This window comes from Pristis pectinata, chromosome 30 (genome assembly GCF_009764475.1).
Source record: "Pristis pectinata isolate sPriPec2 chromosome 30, sPriPec2.1.pri, whole genome shotgun sequence".
NCBI classification, from domain to species: domain Eukaryota; kingdom Metazoa; phylum Chordata; class Chondrichthyes; order Rhinopristiformes; family Pristidae; genus Pristis; species Pristis pectinata.
This window is the reverse complement of record NC_067434.1, coordinates 14,252,256-14,274,275: the sequence shown is the minus strand read 5'-3', so window position 1 is coordinate 14,274,275 and position 22,020 is coordinate 14,252,256. Positions and strand designations below refer to the sequence as shown.

General features: G+C 36.6%; 1 protein-coding gene across 5 annotated transcripts in view; it reads left to right on the top strand.

Moving 5' to 3' along the window:
• gbf1 (golgi brefeldin A resistant guanine nucleotide exchange factor 1) overlaps positions 1-22,020 on the top strand; it is a 188,527-nt gene that overhangs the window by 145,024 nt on the left and 21,483 nt on the right. For all 5 annotated transcript variants that reach the window (XM_052041321.1, XM_052041319.1, XM_052041322.1 and 2 more), the window contains 13 exons: positions 350-552; positions 2,317-2,440; positions 3,238-3,363; positions 5,906-5,988; positions 9,070-9,306; positions 9,987-10,080; positions 11,679-11,855; positions 15,836-15,900; positions 16,952-17,075; positions 18,088-18,159; positions 18,610-18,704; positions 20,367-20,520; positions 21,088-21,313. In XM_052041321.1, coding sequence (XP_051897281.1) covers positions 350-552; positions 2,317-2,440; positions 3,238-3,363; positions 5,906-5,988; positions 9,070-9,306; positions 9,987-10,080; positions 11,679-11,855; positions 15,836-15,900; positions 16,952-17,075; positions 18,088-18,159; positions 18,610-18,704; positions 20,367-20,520; positions 21,088-21,313 — 1,780 coding nt within the window. The remainder of the gene's footprint in view (positions 1-349; positions 553-2,316; positions 2,441-3,237; positions 3,364-5,905; positions 5,989-9,069; positions 9,307-9,986; positions 10,081-11,678; positions 11,856-15,835; positions 15,901-16,951; positions 17,076-18,087; positions 18,160-18,609; positions 18,705-20,366; positions 20,521-21,087; positions 21,314-22,020) is intronic.

The window sequence follows — 22,020 nt, the reverse complement described above, 5'->3', positions numbered from 1 at the left end:
TGTGGAGATCTCGTGTACAAACCATATTATACGTAAAAAGGTTTAGTGAGATTCCTGCGAATTGCCTTAAATATTTAATATTAATAAAATGAGGGCTCTGTATTCCAATGTTTTTGGTTGCTTTCAGTTTCTGGCTGGTAGAGAGATTCATCAAAACATAGACGGTCAGAAATTCATCTGAGAGAGCAGAACTTGAGGCCTTGTCTGCTCTTGTTTGTCTGGGCGTCATCATACCAGATGCTAGCTTTCAACTTGTATAACTGTGATCTTAAGTAGTACATTTTGGGAGAAAAAAAGCACCTCTATGCACTTCAGAAATGTGATTTTTGTTTTGATATTTTTTCTCAAGTTGCTTATCACTGGAACAGAACAATTTAATCAGAAACCAAAAAAAGGCATTCAGTTTCTTCAAGAGAAGGGCCTGCTTGCATCTCCCATGGACAATCGTGAGGTAGCTCAGTGGCTACGTGAAAATCCACGACTGGACAAGAAAATGATTGGGGAGTTCATCAGTGATCGGAAAAGTATTGAACTTCTGGACAGTTTTGTTGGGTATTGAAATGCATTTTCTAAACATTTTCAGAAAAAAATTTCCAATACAATGAGTAATTTATTGTATGAAATTATTACTTGGACATCAGATCCCTGAGGAAACTGGTCAAAAATGAAAAGTGAAAAGCTATCTTTATTGGTTGTTACTTAAGATTGTGAATCCAGGCGTTGGTACAGTGACCTGCTAGTTTGAGAATCCAAAGCTGAGGCTTTAGGGGAAAGGGAAAGCACTGATTTCCTTACTTTTGTGTTTAATCACTGTTAAACTTAAAAACAGTTTTCAATTGAGTGCATAGAATAAATCTATTGTTAATGTCATACTTGGGATGGAAGTATGCTTCACCAATTTCAGTGAATAATATGAATGCTTCATTTATTTAAGCCCAAGGATCCAGCTGGTTGCCCAGCAAGATCTATGTTAATCTTTTTCTGTTTCTATAGTTGTAGAAACATATGTTTTCCTTTGGTGCTCATTTGCCGATCTAGTCCAAAAGCTCGCATGGTAAAGATGTTCAGAGAAATTGATTTTGAGTTTTTTTGTGTATAGCGGAACTTGCATCCATTTCTGATCAGTTGACATCAAACTTTGGCCTCAAGTAATTTCTTGAGATTTATGCCAAAACTGCAAGTTATATATCATAATTTGCTTCAAAAATGTTTGTTAAAGATTGAGAACTAGTTTACTTGGGTAAAGTAATTTACCTGTGATTAAAAGCAGATTAGTCGCACATTTTGTGTGAAAGGTGAAAAAAAAACTTGTAGTTCCCATTTGGCCTTTTCTCATAGCTAAGCAATGACTTCTTGCATAGAATTCTCGTTTTATATAAGCAAAACAGTAAAGGGTAGTCACCTGAATCTGAGTGTCAAGTTTAAATGGTGGGGCTCAGTGGGGCTAACTTTTAGAGGAATCGAGGATTTTGACACTTAATCCATTTACAGTCTACTCGCAGATTGCTGTATTTTGCTTTAACAAAATTGAATTAACAGTTTGAATTAATAGCTAAATAATGAATTGGAACTTTGAAGTAAAAAAAGTGAAGTATTAAAGAATTTACTGAGTTGGCTTTCACTGGGTAACGAGCAGGTTCCATATTACAGACATCCATAAGTTGATATTGTCAGTAAGCTGGAAAACAAAAATCACTTGATATGCTAACCCTACCTCCACAGTATTGTAATGAATGGTATGAAAAACACATAATTACTAGAAGTGGAGAGAGCGGGGAAACTGGTTTTGCTGTTCATAGGATCGAACATATGTACGTATGTCAGACTTTTGAATTCAATAATATGACTGGAGCCTGTTCGTATGTAGGGGTATCCATAAGTCGGGCGTTCGTAACCTGGGGATGACCTGTAGGGGCTTAATATGAGAATTTGATTTAAATTCAATCTTTTTATTTTTCTCTAGCAGAGTAAAGTGGTTCCATTTTCCCTTTATATTCCATGTTGAAATAAAACCACCACACAGCAAACCCTCTGCCTGGCGTGCATTAATTGGCTGAACCTTCTTGAATATCTGCATTAATAATTAAATGGGGAAGATGCAATTTTTCTGCCATCTCATATATTTGTGTTTTGTTTACAAATAGATTTCACATTTTTATATTTTGTTTGTATGACAAAAGTATAGGTTTATAACTGGTCTAAAATTACTAATGTTAAGATTATGTTGACCATTGTAGTGAAATTAACACAGTGAAACTCTTAAGACTAGCTTTAAGGAAGCTATGTTGCTAACTTGTGCTGTTGTTTTAAAATTAGGACATTTACATTCCAAGGGTTGAGAATTGATGAAGCATTACGCTCGTATCTAGAAGCTTTCCGACTTCCTGGTGAAGCCCCTGTAATTCAGAGATTACTGGAAGTCTTCACAAATCATTGGCATGTATGTTCTTTGAAAACTAAATAAAAATATAACAAATTATGGTTATGTAAATAATCCTGAGGAATAATAATGTGCAGTTACTGGTTGGTAACTACTAACAATATTATGGAGACTATTTGCATACTATTTGACTCTACTGTTGGTGTACCTTGCAGAATGAGAGATGGGAGATTTCTGTTAAATTAATTGTTAGTACCAGTTTTTAGAGGTCCAGGGTTGTATTTTACTGCCCTAACAGAGTGGTAAAATTTCTCCTTGTGCAAAGCCACTAAGTGAGGTGCTTTACCACAAGAGGCACTCATGGACTTGCTTGGTTGAATTCATTGCAGCTTTGGTGGAGAACAGAGGGATACTTCATCTATATTCTTGACTGAGAGTAATAAAGCAAGAGACTTCAGTGAAAGGGAGAAAATAGTTTCATGGTCTTTTAGTTCAAAGTTGCAGAATTCAAAATAGACTTGATTTCTGTAGAAATCATTTTCAAAAGAACTTACAGCATTTCAAAAAGTAGATCATTTGAACTGTTTTTGATTAATGATCTGAATATATGGATTTAGATTGATTGCTATTTTAATTTGTTTTGTTGTAATATGTTTTGCAATCAAAAAGCCATCAAGACAAAGTCCTTATTGACACTCTACAATGGCTGATGATGGAAGGTGTAGAGCAAACGTATGGCTGTCTCTCAAAATTAACTGATATGTTACCTGCATGTTTTTAATTGAAAAGTTTACATTTGAATCAGTCTTTGCATTTTTCAGTGGTATATTTTTGCATTTGTCTCTTACTCTATACAGAAAATTAATGGTTCACCGTTTTCCAACAATGATGCTTGCTTTGCACTTGCTTATGCTGTAATAATGCTCAATACAGACCAGCACAATCACAACGTCCGTAAGCAAAATGTGCCAATGACACTGGAGGTAAGTATTTTGGAAGCTTTATTGGTGAATCCTTTTTGAAAATACTTATTTCTCCTTATGATTACATTGCATTGTTAATTGCTATAATGATAATAGAATGTGAGGATATATGACAAAGGTGAAAGCCTTTCCTGTTCATTCTCCAAATAAATACACAGCCAAGATACCTAGCACAAAACCTACATGAAAACTACTTCATTAACAATTTTAATTCAGTGCCATATTAGTCATGTTATAGCCCTTCCCATTGTCATGCTTCTTTTTGAAACTGATCCCCTTGACTCCTTTCCATTATTTGCATCAGGTTCCATGCAGAGTTATTTGGCAGTGGTTTGATGTTTGAGAAGTTTTTGCTGTTTCATTGTAATAAATTGTAAGAAATTTCTTCATCTGTCCTTTGAGGCTTGTGACTCCTTGGGGTTCTCAGTGCCAGTGTGGTGTGGCTGCTCAATTGTTAGGCATATTCAAGACTATGATCAACAGATTATTGATCACTAAGGGATAATGCATGAAGGTATTGAGGTAAGTACGATTAATGCCATGATCTTATTAAAAAGAACAGGCTAAAAGTGCCAAAGGACCAGCTCCTCCAATTTCTTAGTTTTTAATAATAAAATGACAACTGAAGGGGATGGTGGTATTGACTCCTATAGGTTAATTGGTGGTAAAATTTAAGGCATGTTTTTTTGTTAAAATACAACCAACATGTTGCTTGCTGAACCAGTATTGTCCATCCATTGCTGCCCTTGTGAAAATGTTAGTGGGCCCCCGCTTTCAACTTGAGTCCATGTTGAAAATACTTCCACAATGGTATTGCACACAGTTTCAGGATCTAGACTGTCCAATGGTAAGGGAAAGGAGATAAATTTTCAAGTCAAAAGACATGTGACTTGAGTCATATTTGTAGGTGGTGATGTTCACGTGTACCTGCTGCTTTATTTATCCTTGTTGTAGTTGTTTCAAGTTTGGAAGGTCCCTCTGAAGAAGCCTTTCTTGAATTGCTGCAGTGCTTTCTGCAGGTGTTATAACATTGCAGCCATGATCTGCTAGTGGTGGAAGGTGTGACTGTTTAGGATACCACTCAAGACTGATGTTGGAATTGCATTCATTTAGGTGTAGGACATGTTCTATTACATTCTCGACTTGTGCCTTGTAGATGTTGAAAAGGCTTTGGATCACCTGATTGGTGGTAATTTTCAAGAAAAGGCTACTGAAAATAGAACCCCATTACAGTACAGGATATTACAGTGTTAAAACTGAGTTTTAATTGATTGTTTAATATTATACCCTGCTTTGATTTTTGAAGTTTAATTTATTTGTTCAATATTTGAGGCAGTTGCATTAAAATTTACTTGTGGGAGACAATAGTACCATACCCTGTCAGGTTAAAGCTAAAATACACACAGACCACCTACCTGATATTGTCTGTTTAATCTGCTGATAATATTTTAACAAAAGGGGTCTTAAATCCCCACAGGTTTGCTGGCTAATTAAGACTTCAAGAACCATTTAACCAATTAGTGCCTTGTTCATGTTGCCATAATAGAATTTACTCCCCATTAGTGACTGGGTTTTATAGCAGTTAGGCATGCAACACTCTTCAACATTCATGATAAAGTAATGTCTGTTTGTGCTAGCGTAATTTGAAAGAAGTATGGTCTTGCCTTTGAAATTGAATCCAGTTATACCACAATGTAGCTGGTTCTTAAAAGAATGTTTTAATTTGAAGCTGGTCACATTTTGCATTATGGTTCTCAAAACTGGTTTTCCTGATTTCAGTGCTATAAATGATCAGAGTTCCTGGATCTCTTATCAATTTGACATATTTTCTGAATTGAATTTGTCTGATAGATCCCTCAATAAAAATGCATTTTATACAGTACCTTTCCCATGTTCAGCCCAAAGTGCTTTGGACCCAATTACATTTGCAGTCATTCTGTTGGCATGTGCATTGGGCAGTTAATTTGAATGGATCACAGTTTTGCAACAGCATTGAATAATGGTCAGTTCCATTTGTTGTTGGAAATGCATTTTCTAGGATGTAGCTTCTGATCTTCATATTGACAGAAGGTGTTTGTGCTAATTTTGTAAGATAATTATGCCATTAAATAAAATGTTTATTCCTTTCTGAAGAAAGAAACTGTACATTTTACTGATCTGCCAAAGTCAACCTTTTAAAACTTGAAGGGAAAGAAACATTTTGACAAAGTCAACAGTAATTATGTGTTCACTGTAAAATAAACCTTTAAATCCCTTTAGATTCCTTAGATGGTACTGTGTTTCATCAGATAGTCTACTTGACCTATTCCTTGAAATCAGTTTAATAAACTGAATGTTAAAATATGTACCAGTACTGTGGTTTCCCTCATGATAATTTTAGTAAGGAAAGTGAGTGATTATTTTCAACATTAATGTGAGTTTGTGATTTTAGAAATTCCATCCACCCTTTTAGTTTTTCTATCGATTGAAAACAGTGTTACTTACCATGCAATCATACTAGGAATTTGTGTTCTTAATTTGCTTTGTTGCCTTTTCTTTGTAGCAATTCAAAAAGAATTTGAAAGGAGTTAACGGTTCCAAAGATTTCGACCAAGATATGTTAGAGGACATCTACAATGGAATAAGGCAAGTTTGTTTAACCAAAACTTTCACTATTTTCAGCATTTTAGCTCCCTTTCAATCTTCCTTAATATCTTATTTTTAAGAGTAATCTAAAAGTAAGCTGCAGGCAATGAGTGTCTTCATTTTGTAAAATATTATTTCTAGATCATGTTTTGGAAATTAATCAAAATGTCAGTATAGGTTGAAACTTTCCAGTCCAGACCCTTGGGATCTGACTGGTGCTGGACCACAGAAATTGCCCCCAGTCATCTTCCACTGAGCAGGAGAACTTTTCTTTTTAAGTAGAGACACTCCCTGGGACACTTAAAGGTTCTGAGAACTGTCTTCAGTGTTTCAGTGAGCAGGAAATTCAGTGTTTTGGTAAGCCAGAAATGCTTTTGGCTGAAATTTCAAAAGTTTCACTGGTGGATTAATTAACTACAGATTAATACACATCTTAGTTAATTTTAGAAGTTAGTTAGATATTACTTTGAATTAGTTAATTAGTAGAGATAGTACTGCAGATTCAAAATGTACAGAATTTGCTGCACCCCAGAATGTTGAACAAGAGAGTTTCAACCTGTTGTTTATTTTCATTGATCTGTTGTTGGCGTGATTATATTTGATCAGAGCTTGGTTTGAGTATTGTGTAATACTCAAAACATATTTTTAACATTAAACAAGAGAATTGCTTGCCACAGGAAACATAGGACAAATATAAATTACGAATGCTTCTTATTAAATATCGGCACATGCTTGAAAATTATATTGACCAAAAATTCTTAAAGGTTTACAGTGAATTTGAACCAAAAATTAATTCATGATGCTGAGACTCTCTTAAATATACCTTTCATAGTTCCCACTCTTTATCTCTCCTGCTTTTTCTCATTTCTTTCTCGTTTTGTCTTCTCAATGGCAGCCGTCTGAGGATTCAGTTGGAGGCAGAATAGCAGGTGGCAACTAGTACACAGTTGGATAGATGTCATTGACACTCTTTTATGCTGCATGTAGGAATGTTGATGACATTGGGAAGGTTTGTGCCAGATTGGCCCGTTCTGGCCTTTTTTCTCCCATCCAGTCAGAGTCGCTTTGGAAAATTCCGCTGGGGCTCCTGATGGAATTGGTGGTTTTGGTTTGACTTCTTATAATCTTAAGATGACCGTAGCAACTATATCTCCTATCTTCTATCAACTTCCTTGCTGGAATTAGTTAATTGGGGGAAAAAAAGTATATTTATTTCACAGCATGAAGATTACACAAAGATGAGGGATCCTCAGATTTCCCCATCTGTTGACATCAGTCCTTGCTGTTCTTACTCAATGTGAGCTGTTAGTGTAACTTATAAATAAATTTAATAAAGCATTTCTGTGGTTAATTGCAATTTTGGGTTCATTTTGAAGTCTTGACTTTCAAAAGAGATGGTGATCACTGTGAGAGTGAACTCATTGGTGACCGCTCAGAAATATGAAAAATATATTTAATACACCAAACACAAATCACTTTAATTAAGGACTGATAGGCCAGTTATGTATGAAATAACCATGTAACAAGCTGAAGCAAAATTTGACGATTGTCCTTCGGTCTGGTTCGTATGTTCCTCATAAACCTCAGTGGCTGTGATGCTTTTTAAAAATAGCAATGTGTAGTGATAAGATGGATAAGCCACTTAGATGTTTGCAAACTATTTGTATCATTGCCCTTGCCACCGAATATGCAGATTTTGATTTTTGTAACATTTATAGAAAGTTCATGGAAAGTGTTAGAGAGGAAGAGCTTGGCAAACATTTTTAGAGATGTAGTTTAATTCACCGTAATGCAAGGGTTGGCTGCATCAAAGATTAAGAGCTCAAGTTACCCGAGATGCAGAATGTTCTTGTGTTTTCCTAGGTTGTTTCATAATGGGAAATCATGCTGTTCTTAATTATTGAAAGTTAGCTTTACTTCTGGAATTAGTGTTTAAGTAAACTTTTATTTGAACCAACTAAGAGTATTAATGGTAAATGTAACTGATTTGTGGGACCCTTTCATATTTCCAAATTTAACTGGAGAGAGAGAACGAAGCATTTATTAACCAACTTGTCACATTCTCGAAGCAGCCCAAAGGACTTTGCATCCAATGAATTACTTTCTATTTAGCTACAAAATAATGTAGAGATGCATGAGTTGATTTGTTTTACATAATCTTGTATTGTAACTCGAAAGATCTGGAGTTATTGGTCAGCATCCTTATGTCAATTTGGAAAACTGGAAAAATAAAACTGATGAAGACATCTCAAAAAGAAAACGATGTTCGAAAACAAAACAGCTGGCAATCCACAAATGGCTTCTGAATATGGTTCAGAGTTATTAGTTTATGGCTACTGATTAGTTAAATTCTTGTTTTTGAATAGGCTTCCAGGATTTTTACTCGTGTTTTCAAAATCACATATTGTCCATTTATCTCTGGAAACTGAAACCTGACAGGCTTGTTTGAGTGATCTTTATCAGAAAAAGTTGATCCCAGTCAACAAGTCTTGTGAGCAATTCTGATGGTTGGCGTGAACATGCTTCAGGGATTGGTTTTTCTTGTTTGTAACTCGGTATCACAGCAGATGGAGCATTTACTCAATGAAATCCTAATAATTCTTAGTCATATCTTTATTATCGTTATAAATTAACTGCTGTTTGTTATTGTTGATCAGAATACTAACTAAACAAGAAATGTGGTTGTAAGGGGATTGTAAGGTTACAAAATGGTACACCGTGGCAATTAGATTTTAGATTAGTAATGAGAGTTTTTTATTTTTATGGTAACTTTAGATTTTATGATAGTTTGATGTTGAAACGTATTTCTGTTTGGGAGATTTCTTTTGGGCTGGACAAATGTTAGCTATGCCTAATTTACCTATAAAAGCTGACATAACAGTACACAAGTTGAAAAATATGCTTATCCCTGGAATACTTTTTTCCTTCTGTTCAAAAGTAAACTACGCGATATTAAAATATAACGTTAGTTTGAAACAGAAGCCTCAAACTGAATTTACAGAATCAAATGTCATTATAGTTCTCTATTGCTCTCTGCGCAATTGAAATAACTCTGAAAGAAAATAATTCTTTTACCTTTAGGAATGATGAAATTGTGATGCCAGAGGAACAAACAGGTTTTGTGAGAGAGAACTATATGTGGAACGTACTTTTGAATCGTGGGAACTCACCAGAAGGCATATTCCTCCACGTGCCTCCTGGAAGCTTTGATCATGACCTATTCACCATGACCTGGGGTCCCACCATAGCAGCACTTTCCTATGTCTTTGACAAGAGTTTAGATGAAACAATAATACAGAAAGCAATATCTGGTTTCAGGTAAAATGTTACCAAATGCTAATCAATTGTATGTTTAATATTTTATCCATCTTTGCTTGGCAGAAGTGTGTGTATAGAACATGCATGCTTCAATCATACTGGAATGAATTCTGTGCAAGATAGTAATAGCTGGTGTGTGTGTGTGTGTGTTGGATATCAAAATGAGGTTGTTTAACTAAGTGAAACATGTTGTTTTATCTCTTGCTTTAATCAACTTTGCTGCTGATTCCAACAGCATTTATGCTTATAGTTTTGAGTTGTATCCCGTCCTGTTGAGATTTATTTAAAAGTCATACCTGCAGTTAATCTTCATTAAATTAATTTTCACAGTCAATGCCCCTCAAATCAAAAATTGAGAAGAATTTAGATGAGCTGTTGTTTCTGTCATTGGCCTTTGCTTTCTCTTGTATAACCACTTTGATAACTTCATAAAGTAGAAAGCTTGTTTATTTGGGTATCTTAGTACATGTGCTTTTCAATGTTGTTCACTGAAATTGTCACGGATTTTTAAAAAACAATCTCTTGAATTTCCTTGAAATTACACAAATTAATTTAGGACTTTCAACCAATAAACGTATAATTAAATTCTAACTCATTGCTTTTTAACCTTTTATGCAGTTAGAGCAATACTGAGTTATTATGTGTAGTCATCGGTTTTTCTTTCTTTGTCCTCTGTACAGGAAATGTGCAATGATCTCTGCCCATTATGGACTAAGTGATGTCTTTGACAACCTTATAATTTCCCTGTGCAAGTTTACAGCTCTTAGCAGTGAGGTTGGTGCTTTGTAAAACTTAATTGTTCCACAAAACTCCTGAAACTGTGTCCTGAAAGTCACTGAAACTGTTCACATGTTGTGACATTGGTGCTGTTGATAACATCTAATGAAGATTTTTTATTAAGAAATATAAAAATTGATAATTTCATCCCACTTGAACCTTTTATTTCCTCTCATATGATTAATAGCAGTTGATTTAATCTTGTGGTGCGTTATTCATGATGAGTATTTTCTGTTCTGTTGAAGTATATGTTGCAGTATCATTGCCATGCATCCTTGAGACTTAGGACTGTCAACAGTACAATGTAGTAGAGGACAAGCTTGTGTGTTAAAAGGAAACTGCTTGTCCCATTTGGCATTAATGAGGGATGCCGGTTTTCCCCTAAAGCCAACAGAGTCTAAGGACTGGGAATCTCCAGCATAGCTCCAAAAGATGGACTCTTGACCTCACAATCTACCTAGTCATGGCCTTGCACCTTATTGTTACCTGCATTGCATTTTGTCTGTAAATGTAACACTATATTCTGCTTTCTATTATTGCTTTTCCCTTGTACTACCTCAATGTACTTGTGTTTTGAAATGATCTGTATAGATGGCTTGCAAAACTGTTTTTCACTGTATTTTGGTACATGTGCCAATAATCAACCAATTCCAATTCCCTTCCTGTGTTGGGTGGTGACTGTGAGAAGGGCTCTCAGCTTGATCCCTGGTTGTGGATTCCTGGGGCCCTGCCAGTGCAAGGCCCTGGGCTTGTGTTTTTTTAAGCAGGTCTGCTACCAGGAACCTAGTTAAGCCTAGTCCTATCTTTTGGACCAGAGTCCAGGTCCAGGAGTTCATTCAATTCGAGACCCATGGGTTCCGTATCGTTGGGTACAGATCTATCACAGTATAACACTAGGGACAATACAGAGGGTACAGGTCTCTCATTGACTTTCCCAGATTTTACTCTTGTTAGAAATATGTACTTTGCGCGAACTTGGGCTATCCCTAGGAGGAAAGGAGATGTTTCCTGACTTGGTGGGAAATATGTGCCCTTTCATAGAAAGGCAAGCTCAACTAGCTTTGTGGGAGAAAGAAACCTCATCATTTACGCATTTTTTTCCAAAATGGCCTCAGTGTTGCTTATAGAGTTCAACTGTTTAACTATGAATATAATACTCATACTTTGAGGATCACATTACTTTCAAAAGAACTGGTCAGATTTCGGAAATGGGTAATGAACAGATTTGCAGTATGTTTCTTTCCCCACTTCCACTTATTTAGTATCATCGAATAATATTTATGTGATATTATGTATCATCTCAAACACACATAACATGTCGGTGCATATTATCCACTTGTTAAAATGTGCTCATGGATTTGTTACATCATGAGCTACATTGTTCAAATCTTTAACTAGCGATGGTCTCGTTCATGTATTCCTGCACTCTGCATTGTTCTTCCTCTCCCTATCTATTATCACTCCAATTCGGTTCGTTCTTTGGCTGAATCTCTCTCCTTCAGTTTTTCATGTGTTGTCAGTCTTAATTAAATCAGCTGTTGGCACTGGGCTTTTTTTTTGTTGCTAATCAGTTGTATTGTGCTCTTTTCCTGCAGTCTGTAGAGAATCTTCCAAATGTTTTTGGTAGTAATGTGAAGGCTCAACTGGCAGCCAAGACTGTGTTTAATTTGTCACATCGTCATGGTGACATTCTTAGAGAGGGGTGGAAGAACATTATGGACGCAATGCTACAACTTTTCCGTGCTGAGCTTTTGCCCAAGGCCATGGTAGAGGTAAGGTCTTCCTCCTACTTGAGATGACTTGCTTACAAATACAGCAATACTTATGGCCATTTCTGCCCATTGTGATGTAATATAAAATAAATTTTTGCTAAGCAAAAAGATTAAGACAATTATTGATAGTGATAAAAGCATGTACATTTTTCATAAAACTCAATCCTAATGCACATAGTAAAGTGAGGTAATAACATTGGTGGATGACAATCTACTTTAAATTGCTTCCTTTAGTTTCCAACTTCATGCTACACAAGTTCAAACTAAAAGGAATTGGTTGATAGTCCATCCATGTGATAGATCAAGAGCCATATTTATTCTTTGAGGAAAGACATTTTCCTTGGTCCATAGAATAATAATTCACTTGAGTAAAGAATAAATACAGCATGATAGTTGGCAGGATCCCTTATCTCCATGCAGCATTTCAGTAACAGCACTGTGAGAGTACAATCACTACATAAACTGAAATAGTTTAAGAAGGTAACACCATCATCTTCTCAAAAGCAACTAAGGATGCTCTTGAATGATGCTGATAATGTGAATAATGAGAAAAATATCAAAATTAGAAATCCAAAAAAATGTTTAGTGAAGAAAGGTAACATACAAGAATGGGTAACCATTGAGAGAGACTTGATGACATTGAAAAGTCACAAGGTTATTTTTTTTTCGCTCTAATCAGATCTATTGACTATATGATGCTGTTATTAGCCAGGAACACTCTGCACACGTGCTCAGTGAAAATTTGTAATCATGCAAGTACAGGAAAATGTATTAAATGCAAGTTGTACAAAAACGCAGGTTGCAAATACTGTGGATACATGCAATGCCTATTAACCTCAAACCAAGGTTGTTAACACTCAATCATAAATAGTGGTGTAAAAAAAATGAGGTAATTTTTGGGATTGGCCAGTAGAAAGAGGGAGGATAGATCAAGTCAACTTTAATGATTGATACAAAAAGAGGTAGTTCATTAAGTTTATGGCAGTATTAAAAACTGGAAGGGTGCAAAGATCTAGGTAGCACACCCTAGTGATTGTAGTCAGGCTATGAAAAAAGCATCAGGACAACACAGGGTGAGTAATGGAAGAGAATAATGTTGACTGGGTGGGGAAAATAGATCTGGTTGGAATTTTTAAAATTGGTGTTTGGGCTGTTTGAGGAACAGGAATAAAAATGTTGAGATACTACCTCTGGAATTTGCATTGAGTTTGCTACAGGAAGCCAAGGATGGAACACTGGGAATGGGAATGGAGCGGTCCAAATTTTAACTGCTGGGAGATTGTGGTCATGTTGAGTGGAAATGTTTAATGAGCCATAATCCAAATTGTGTTTGGTCAACTGGAAGATTTGAAGTAAATATTTTGAGTGGGGCATTTGTATTGAAACTGTAGTAATATCAGTCTCATTCGCCCTTCTGTGATTACCTGCTTGTTCATTGCCTATCCCTCCAGAGAATAAGCATTGAAACTTAAGGAACTACTGCTCTGGAGTGCTGGTTTTATCAATCTGGTGAAATCTGAGCTAGATGTTAATCCCAGATACATTAACAGATTGCCATGATTTGAAATTTGTTACGCACTAAATTACCTTTCAGTAGTTGCATTGAGTTCTGTTTATTCCAGCTTGACAAGTCATAAGTAACAAAAGTCTATTGTCAGAAACGAGAACATAATTTGTGATTTCCATGAGAAACAGCTACTTTTTCCCCATCAGAATAACTTCAAACTCAAGTTTAGTCTTGGAGAAAACATTCATGTTTTGTTTTCAGTGAAATTCTACTGTGGTGGGCTGGCATTACAGATTTATTTGAAAGTGTTGGGGCAGCATTTTCATTCAGTTAGAATGATTGAAGCATGAATGGATAGAGTACAAGTCATGTCTTTCATTTTTGTGATGTGGCAGAAATCGTTTCTGCATACCGTAAATCTTGGATTACAATATACATTTGAACTTTAATCCATGAGTTTTTAATAAAAGATGGTACTGTGCATGATAGTACCCTCTTCTCTTTCCACCACACTATGCAGAACCCAAGCTGAAGTATTTAAGTCACAAAATTTGCATTACAGTAGAACAGCTTGAAATTACTAAATTCTGGCCAGTAGTGAGTTCCACTGAGACTTCGACAAGGGGTTATTAAAAGAAAACAATAATGTTTGAATAAAGCCTGTGAGCCTTGTTTGTAAAGAGAAATACTGCATACCTTACATCGTGTTACTGGAGTTAGAGGGATGACCTTTGACTACAGGATGAAGGAGTAGCACCATGCATGACTTGTAGATTTCAACCTTCAATAGGGAACACCTCTATACAACTGACATTTGATAATAGGTTGCAATAGGGGGGTTGGAGAGTGGTGGAATCCCTCAGAAGCTGGCTTGGGAAATCTGCAAACGTGTCTTTCAGTGCCTCAAGTTATAAACTATATTTCAGTTTAGTTCTGTCCTTACTGGCTGAATATTTCTAAATACACTGTGGAAGGAACAGAAAGGTCTTTAATAAAGAGAAGCTTTTAATTAAAATTATGCCAATTAATGTTTGCCTATTTGTGCTTATACTGAGATGGTACTGCCACCTGCTGTTCAAATCATTGTTCACTGATGTTTAAAGCCAGTTTGAAACTTTTCACTCCTTTTATTCAACTGCAATTACTTAGAGTCGATGGATTATGATTTCTGACATGGTCTTCCTCATTTCATAGTTTGGAAGATTGGAGAGATGGAGAAGCAAAATGCTGTGGGTTATAAAAGTCTGAAGTAACGACAGAGAATCTGAGAACTGCTCAGGCCAGGCAGTATCTTTAGAGAGTGAAAGAGTTAATATTTTGGGTTAATGAAGTTTCATCACAACTAAGGAAAGTTAGAATGTCCTGAAGCCTGAACTCTGTTTCTTTCTTTGCAGATATTGCTTGACCTATCTCCAGCATTCTGTTGTTATCTTGGTGTGAACCCATTTGTTATTTTTCTAGAGCTTGTGCTGAACTTTCACTGGTGGCAGATTAGGAAACCCAGACAAAAATTCTACCTCATTGCTTCTGAATGAAATAATTAATGTGTCATTGGAAGGGAATCTTTATTCTGTGGATAGACATTGTTAAATTACTTCAGTAGCCAATCATAATTCATCAACTTTAAAAATCCCAAGTAAATATTTTGCATGAGTTTTTATCTAAAGTATTTTGTGTTGTTGTATTTAAAAACAGATGAAATGTTTTACCTGAGTCAAGAGATTACCAGTTGCTTTTGAATTATTTATTATTCTCACTGAACATTCCAACGGATGTATTTGAAAAAGCTGTGAAATAAAATTATTACGCAGATGAAAATGCTAAGAAATAATATTTACGAAAGTAGTTGAATGCCTGCTAAGGTCCTTTTTAGTCAGTTTATTGTTACTCTGTTGAAAGTTTATGGAGTTTTTTAGCAGACATGTAGTAGACACAGTAAAGATGCATTTGTGGGCAAGATTTGAATTTCCAACAAGGCAGGCACACAATATACCTAAGTATTTTCCATGTTTTTATTTTTTTGGAAACAATCAATTTGGTATTGGAGTATCTTGCCTTTGGGCGGCAGGTTAGTGCGACGCTATTACAGCGCCAGCGATCGGGGTTCAATTCCCGTCGCTGTCTGTAAGGAGTTTGTATGTTCTCCTGTGTCTGCGTGGGTTTCCTCCGGGTGCTCCGGTTTCCTCCCACATTGCAAAGACGTATGGGTAGGTTAATTTGGTTTAAAATGGGCGGCGTGGACTAGTTGGGCCGGAAGGGCCTGTTGCCACGCTGTAAATAAAATTTGAAAATTTATGTACTCTCTTATAACTCTTAGTAGCTATTGCACCTGTTTGATAATTGCATGATGATTTAGTTTTAAACAAAAAAAATCAGCATAACCTTCTCTAACCTGAGTTCTGAAAGTACTTAGACTAAACTGACCAATTATGATTCTGACATTTTGTTAGCAAGTGACTCTTTGTTTGTGCAGGTAGAAGACTTTGTGGAACCCAATGGGAAAATCTCACTCCAGCGGGAGGAAACTCCCTCAAATCGGTAGGAGGTATAATTTCATCGCTGACTGATAATACGATTCTGATGTTGGATTCATCTTAAACCTCCACTGCATTGTTCATTTGGGGAATATATATGCGTTGATTTACCATGATGTTGCTCGTGTGAAATTGAGACTAAATGAACTTTTCATGTTAATCAGAAGGGTTAAATAGACTTGGATAAGGAGCAGCAGAGAGCAGGGAATAACTTGGGGAGGGAAGAGAGGAAAGGAATCAAGGGGATGCTCTTGAGAGATAGGTTGAGAAGAGGAGGGGATAGTGAATGAGGTGATGAAGGTAGGAAATTGGGGAAACAATGAAAGAGGAAAAGGGATAAATGGTAGGGGCAGGGAGTAAAGTGGACCAGGATATTTGGGTAACTACTGGAGTGTAAAATAGCTAACTGGCTATAATCCAAGAGATTTCATCACAGCACATAGCCTCACTTCATCTAGTCACATTTATCCCATCTCTAATATTTTAATGATATTTTGTTATAAAAATGCATACATTTTCAATGCCTCTTTGAGACGATGGGATAATTTGGCAGAATTCATCACCCTACAGGTGGGAAAATGAGAATTGGTAGTTTGTTATTTTACTTTTGTTTGGGGCAAGAGTCACAGGAACAGTAATAATTTCCTTAATAGTTCTTCAGGATCATGTCCTTGTATCTTTTCTGAGCAATGTAATAGCTTATGTGCTAATTGAAATTGAAGGAATGAATGGGTCAGACATTAAGCTCGTCTCATAGTTTAAAGGTACCGTCTTGAATAAATGATTTCTTCCAATCCCATTATATATTTTATAGAAGCTAATACTAAAATGTTTTCTACTTGGTTGCCTTAGTTCAAAATTCATCAAAATTAAATAGTTTTGAGTAATACTGATTTAAAATATTATATACATTGAGCATAATTTTAACAACTGTGTGATAGCATTTATTGTTAAGAGACTGTAAAACCACTCACAGTTTTTGTCAAATTTCTGTACAATCAAGGCATCCGAGAGTTCTTTGCAGCTAAAGTAAATTGTTTTGTTTTGAAATGCAGTGGTGAATCCACAGTTCTGAGCTTTGTTAGTTGGCTCACACTAAGTGGTAATGAACAGTCTGGTCTAAGGGGGCCCTCTATAGAGAATGAAGAGGCCAAGCAAGCAGCTCTGGAATGCATTAAGGTAAATTAAACTTAATGCTGCTTAACTGCCTGGAAGATGTTCATGTTTTTCTTTGCAAGATGTTTAACAGTTGGTAGACTTTTATAGCTTCTAATATATTGTATGTCACATCCTTTAAGGAAAGATTTGCTGTGGAAATGAAAAAATGGTGCTTTCTAAAATTAGTTTGTCTATACAGAATTGCTGCATTGCATTATTTCAGTCTATTGCCACTTTCCATTTTGTTCCATTCATTGTTTAATATTTCTCAATGCCTTTTAATAGATTAGCCAGAGAATAAAAGCAAGTTTTCTATAGTGATTATACCAATTTCTTGGTTAAGAATCATTTAATATCTGTAGACATTGTAAAGAACTGAAATAGCCCTCGTATCTTCTTGCGTTTTGTTTTATTATGAATGCAAGGATAACTCGCATTAATGATAGACCCTGAAATTATGCTACGTGCATATCAGCATGTGATGCCCATCTTGAGAAGGTGGACTTGAGCTCTGGAAATGGAATTTTTAACTTCTGATAGGCAAAATTCCTAAATGCCATTATATAAATGAAATAGGCTGTGAGTTTAACAAATCAGTCACAGCAATAACACTTCATCTCCTACCTGCCACTCTACTGCTGTTCTTCCATAGAATCTACCAGCCCAATATCTTCCTCCCTATCCTTCAGGCTTAGAGGGGCCACCTCTCACAGCACGCTGATAGCATTCTTTTACCATACCGTAGCATGTTCCAAAGGGGACCTGCCGTGTTCTATTTTTTTTCTTCATGTAAGTCCTGCAGAGTGGCTGTGGCATTTACTAGAAATCTTGATAGTATCCTCTCCTTGCAACTTCATGCGATTTGCAATGAAGTTTAATTATTTCTCAAACTATTTCATATTATTTGACAGTATTGTTATGATTTATCATCAGGGCATTTATTAGTCAAATTATTGCTCAGTGACCTGCAGTATTGTTACCTCCATCTCCATTAGTTGTGACTTATCTTCTTTTAACTTTTCTTTCGTTCCAGCAATGTGACCCTGAAAAGCTGATTACGGAGAGCAAATTCCTTCAGTTGGAGTCTCTTCAAGAGCTGATGAAGGTTCGATCATTATAAAGTAAACAATCCAACTGGGAAGTCTCATGCTCTTGTCATTGATTGTCTTGTCCCTTGGCCATAGCTTATTGTGTTTCTCTGCTGATTTGGCTTATTTAGTTAAGACCCTTGCTACGATGATGCAAATCCAGGTAATTGTGATAACTTATGGAAGACCCAGGTCCTTTGGAGGACAGTGCAAGAATCTGCTAAATTAAGCAAGACGTATCAGTCTATTTCATCAGTTTATTTGTGTTATATAACTGTCCCAAATTACAATGCGCATAAATCTACCACATTTGACAATTTCCTCAAAAAGCTGTTGGATTGGTCATGTTGCATTCTTAATGCAACATTGATCTAATTTTGGTGTTTCTTTTTTGGAACTTTACCTGCATGCTTTGATTTGGGCAGCTTCCCACTAAAGCAGTTTTATTTCACCTGTAATTTCATTAGGCTCTCATTTCTGTGACACCAGACGAGGACACCTATGATGAGGAAGATGCGTCTTTTTGCCTTGAGATGCTGCTACGGATAGTGCTGGAAAACAGGTACAAGGAAACACCTGGGTCAGTTCATGGTTGCACAACAGTGATCACTCTCAGAAACTGAATATGGATCAGATTTCTTGGCAGTACCCAATGGTTCAGGCAGCATGCATGGAGAGAGACTCAGAATTAATGTCTACAGTCAATGACTTTTTATCAGAACTGAGAAAAGTTGAAGATCAAGCAGGGAATGTTTGTGATAGGGTGAATGATGCAAATAGTGGTCTCAACTGAGAGAGGGTGGTAAACATCATAGAGGAGAGAGGGTGATGAAGGATTGATTAGAGATTTTCTCTCTGGAGGACATATAAATAAGAGGTGATTAATTAGAACAGATGGGGAAAGTGAGAAAATTAAACAGAAAATGCAGGAACTCTGAGATATGAAGTGGAGAAGCAGGACTCTGCAGATGCTGGAAGTTTGAACCTGGACAATGTGATTTGGTCCCTCGATGAAGGGAAGGGGTAGAAAGGGCAGGTGTTACATCTTCGGGAGCTGCATGAGGAGATGCAGTGAGAAGTGGAAGAATGACCCAGAGCATCACCCAGGGAATGGTCCATTTGGAATCCTGAAAGGAAAGGGAAAGATGTCTGGTGGTGGCATCACATTGAAGGTAGTGGAAATTGCAGAGACATGGGATGGAGGGGAGGATGAGGGGAACCCTATCCTTTTGGAGGAGGAATGGAGGTGAGAGCAGGTTTGTTAAATGGAGAGAAAACCAAAGTTTGGAAAAAGGAAAAAAATCTCAAAAGCATTGCTGTGGAAGTTGGCTTCATGAGAGCAAATGCACTGGAGGTAGAGCAACTGGGAGAATGGAATGGAGTCCTTGCAGGGAACTGGGTGGGAGGAGATGTAGTCAAGGTAGCTGTGGGCATCTGTGAGCTTATTAACCTATCCTCTGAGAAGGAGATGGAAAGCCAAGAAAGCAGAGGGATGAATCAGAGGTGGGCCATGTGGAAGTTGGCAGCGAAAGGTGATGACATATTTGAGTTCTGCATGAGAGCAGGAAGCAGCACCAATACATTGATCAAAATGTGCAAGAAATAAAGGTGAGGGAGGAGTCCTGAGCAGGACTGAAAAAAGGGCTGTACCATGGAGGCGAGCATAGCACAGATATATTTGGGTTCTCATTGCTACTCCTTTGATGTGGAGGATTTTGCTGTTCAGTGTCCAGTCAGCCAAATGGCCATAGAGGCAAAAGTAGCAGAAGAAGAGCTCAACATCACATTGGGCCAGTAATTCATTGAGGTGGAGATGTAAGAGAATGAAGTTGTTTTTCTTTCAGTTTCCAGCATCTTGCTTTTTTCTCAGCTTTTTTTTAAAAGTAGCTGAGATCAGACCCTACATTAGGGAGTTAATGTCCACTGGAGGTAAATACCATCTGTAGTATTAAAATTTGTAATAAATACCAGATTAAAAAAAACCCAAGCTAATTCACGATGATTCAGTGACCCTCAGAATTATCAAACTGATGCGGACCAGGTTGCTTCAAGGCCACGAATGACAATTGACCCCAATCAGGAGGGAATTTGTGTGGAGTGCTGCTGTCTAAGATAATGTAGTCTCATAGCAGAAATCTTTCAACTTTCATAGATTGCTTAAGCAATTTCAAGAGAGAAAGAATTGTGTTTTTTATTTGATCCCTTTGGTTATTCTTTCCTACAGAGACCGTGTTTCCTGTGTCTGGCAAACTGTAAGAGACCATCTCTATCATTTGACTGTTCATGCCACAGAACAATGCTTCCTTGTTGAAAGAGCAGTTGTAGGTCTTCTGAGGCTGGCAATACGACTACTGCGCAGGGAGGAAATCAGCTCACAGGTATGAGGAAATGCAGAACCAAGCTAAAAATCATCCACTTTTCTTAACGTAAACCTGAATTGAACTTGTACATGAACATTCAAGGTAAATTCAGAGATTCCTTGAAACGTAGAGCCACAGAGTTTTACAACACAGACCATTTGCCTTTTGCATTTTTTTTATCATAATCCTTTTATTCATTTACTTTTAGAATCCATGTAGAATCCATGAAGTAAATTCATAAATATGGGATTCAAAATCTGTTAATAAGTCCAGTATATTTGCAGTTGGACAGTACCTGTGTGGATGTTTTGGACTTGATGCTGTTTAAACAGCAAAGAGCTAGAGGCTGGGTTTGGAGCCAGTGAGATTTGACCCAAAGTCAATTTTTCTTTGGTAAATATAATTTCCTTAAAAAAGAGCATTATTGTAAACTCAGTGCTCTTGAGTGCTCAACAGCTTTCATTAAGGATTCTCTCAACTCTTCCCACGAATCATTGTATAAAGACAGTTCTAATTACCTTTCATATACTAGAATGAAGCAATATGAATTATTTTTTGTATAAAATATTTTGATTTATTTTTCAGGTCCTTTTGTCTTTGAGAGTTCTGCTCATGATGAAACCGATTGTCTTATCAAGAGTGAGCCGGCAAATTGCTTATGGGTTACACGAGCTGCTGAAGACCAATGCTGCCAACATTCACTCGAGTGATGACTGGTGTACCTTGTTTACTCTCTTAGAATGTATTGGGGCAGGAGTCAAACCTCCACCTGCTCTGCAGATAGCATCTGGAGGCGATAGCCATGATGCAGGTTAATTTCCAGAATTACCCCATTACTATGAAGCCTCTCTGATGTTATGTAAAGTGAAGCTTTATCCACTGACAAGCAGCTGGTGTTTGCTTCATTTCAGTTAGTCGTTGAGGACAAAACAGATGCAGAAAAGGTAGTGGGGAAGAAAATAAATAAGGACACAGGGTGAAATTAGATAGCTGGTGGTTCAGCTGCTAACTGTAAACTGAGCCTTATTAATTAGTGCTGTAATATATTCTATAAGTTCTCATTGATCTAACAAGGGTTCCATTAATTAATGAGTGCAGTGAATTTAGCTAATTGAGCTTGAGCTGAACTTATTGCTATAAACAACAAAGGGAAGTGCCAAATCTAATGTATTGGTAGGTGGATATACCAATTAACTGCTTTTTTAAAAAAAATGGAATCCTGTTATTTTGAGGGCTCTCTAACAGGAAATTGGTAGCAAAGTATTTCTTAATGGTCTTTGTAACCTTGTAGCAGAAATTAAAATTGCAATTAGTTTATTAGAGTTTATTGTGGCTAAATATGTATTCACACTAAAGGTAGATCAATATTTTTGAAAGATGTTATGTTGTAATAGAGAATTGCTGGTTTTTAAATAATAGAAATTATTTTTAAACAGGAAGGGTGTTTTCCTCATCAAATGCACAACATTTGTGTATTTTTATGGGAAATATCTAGACTTGCCGAATTCCTTTAAAACT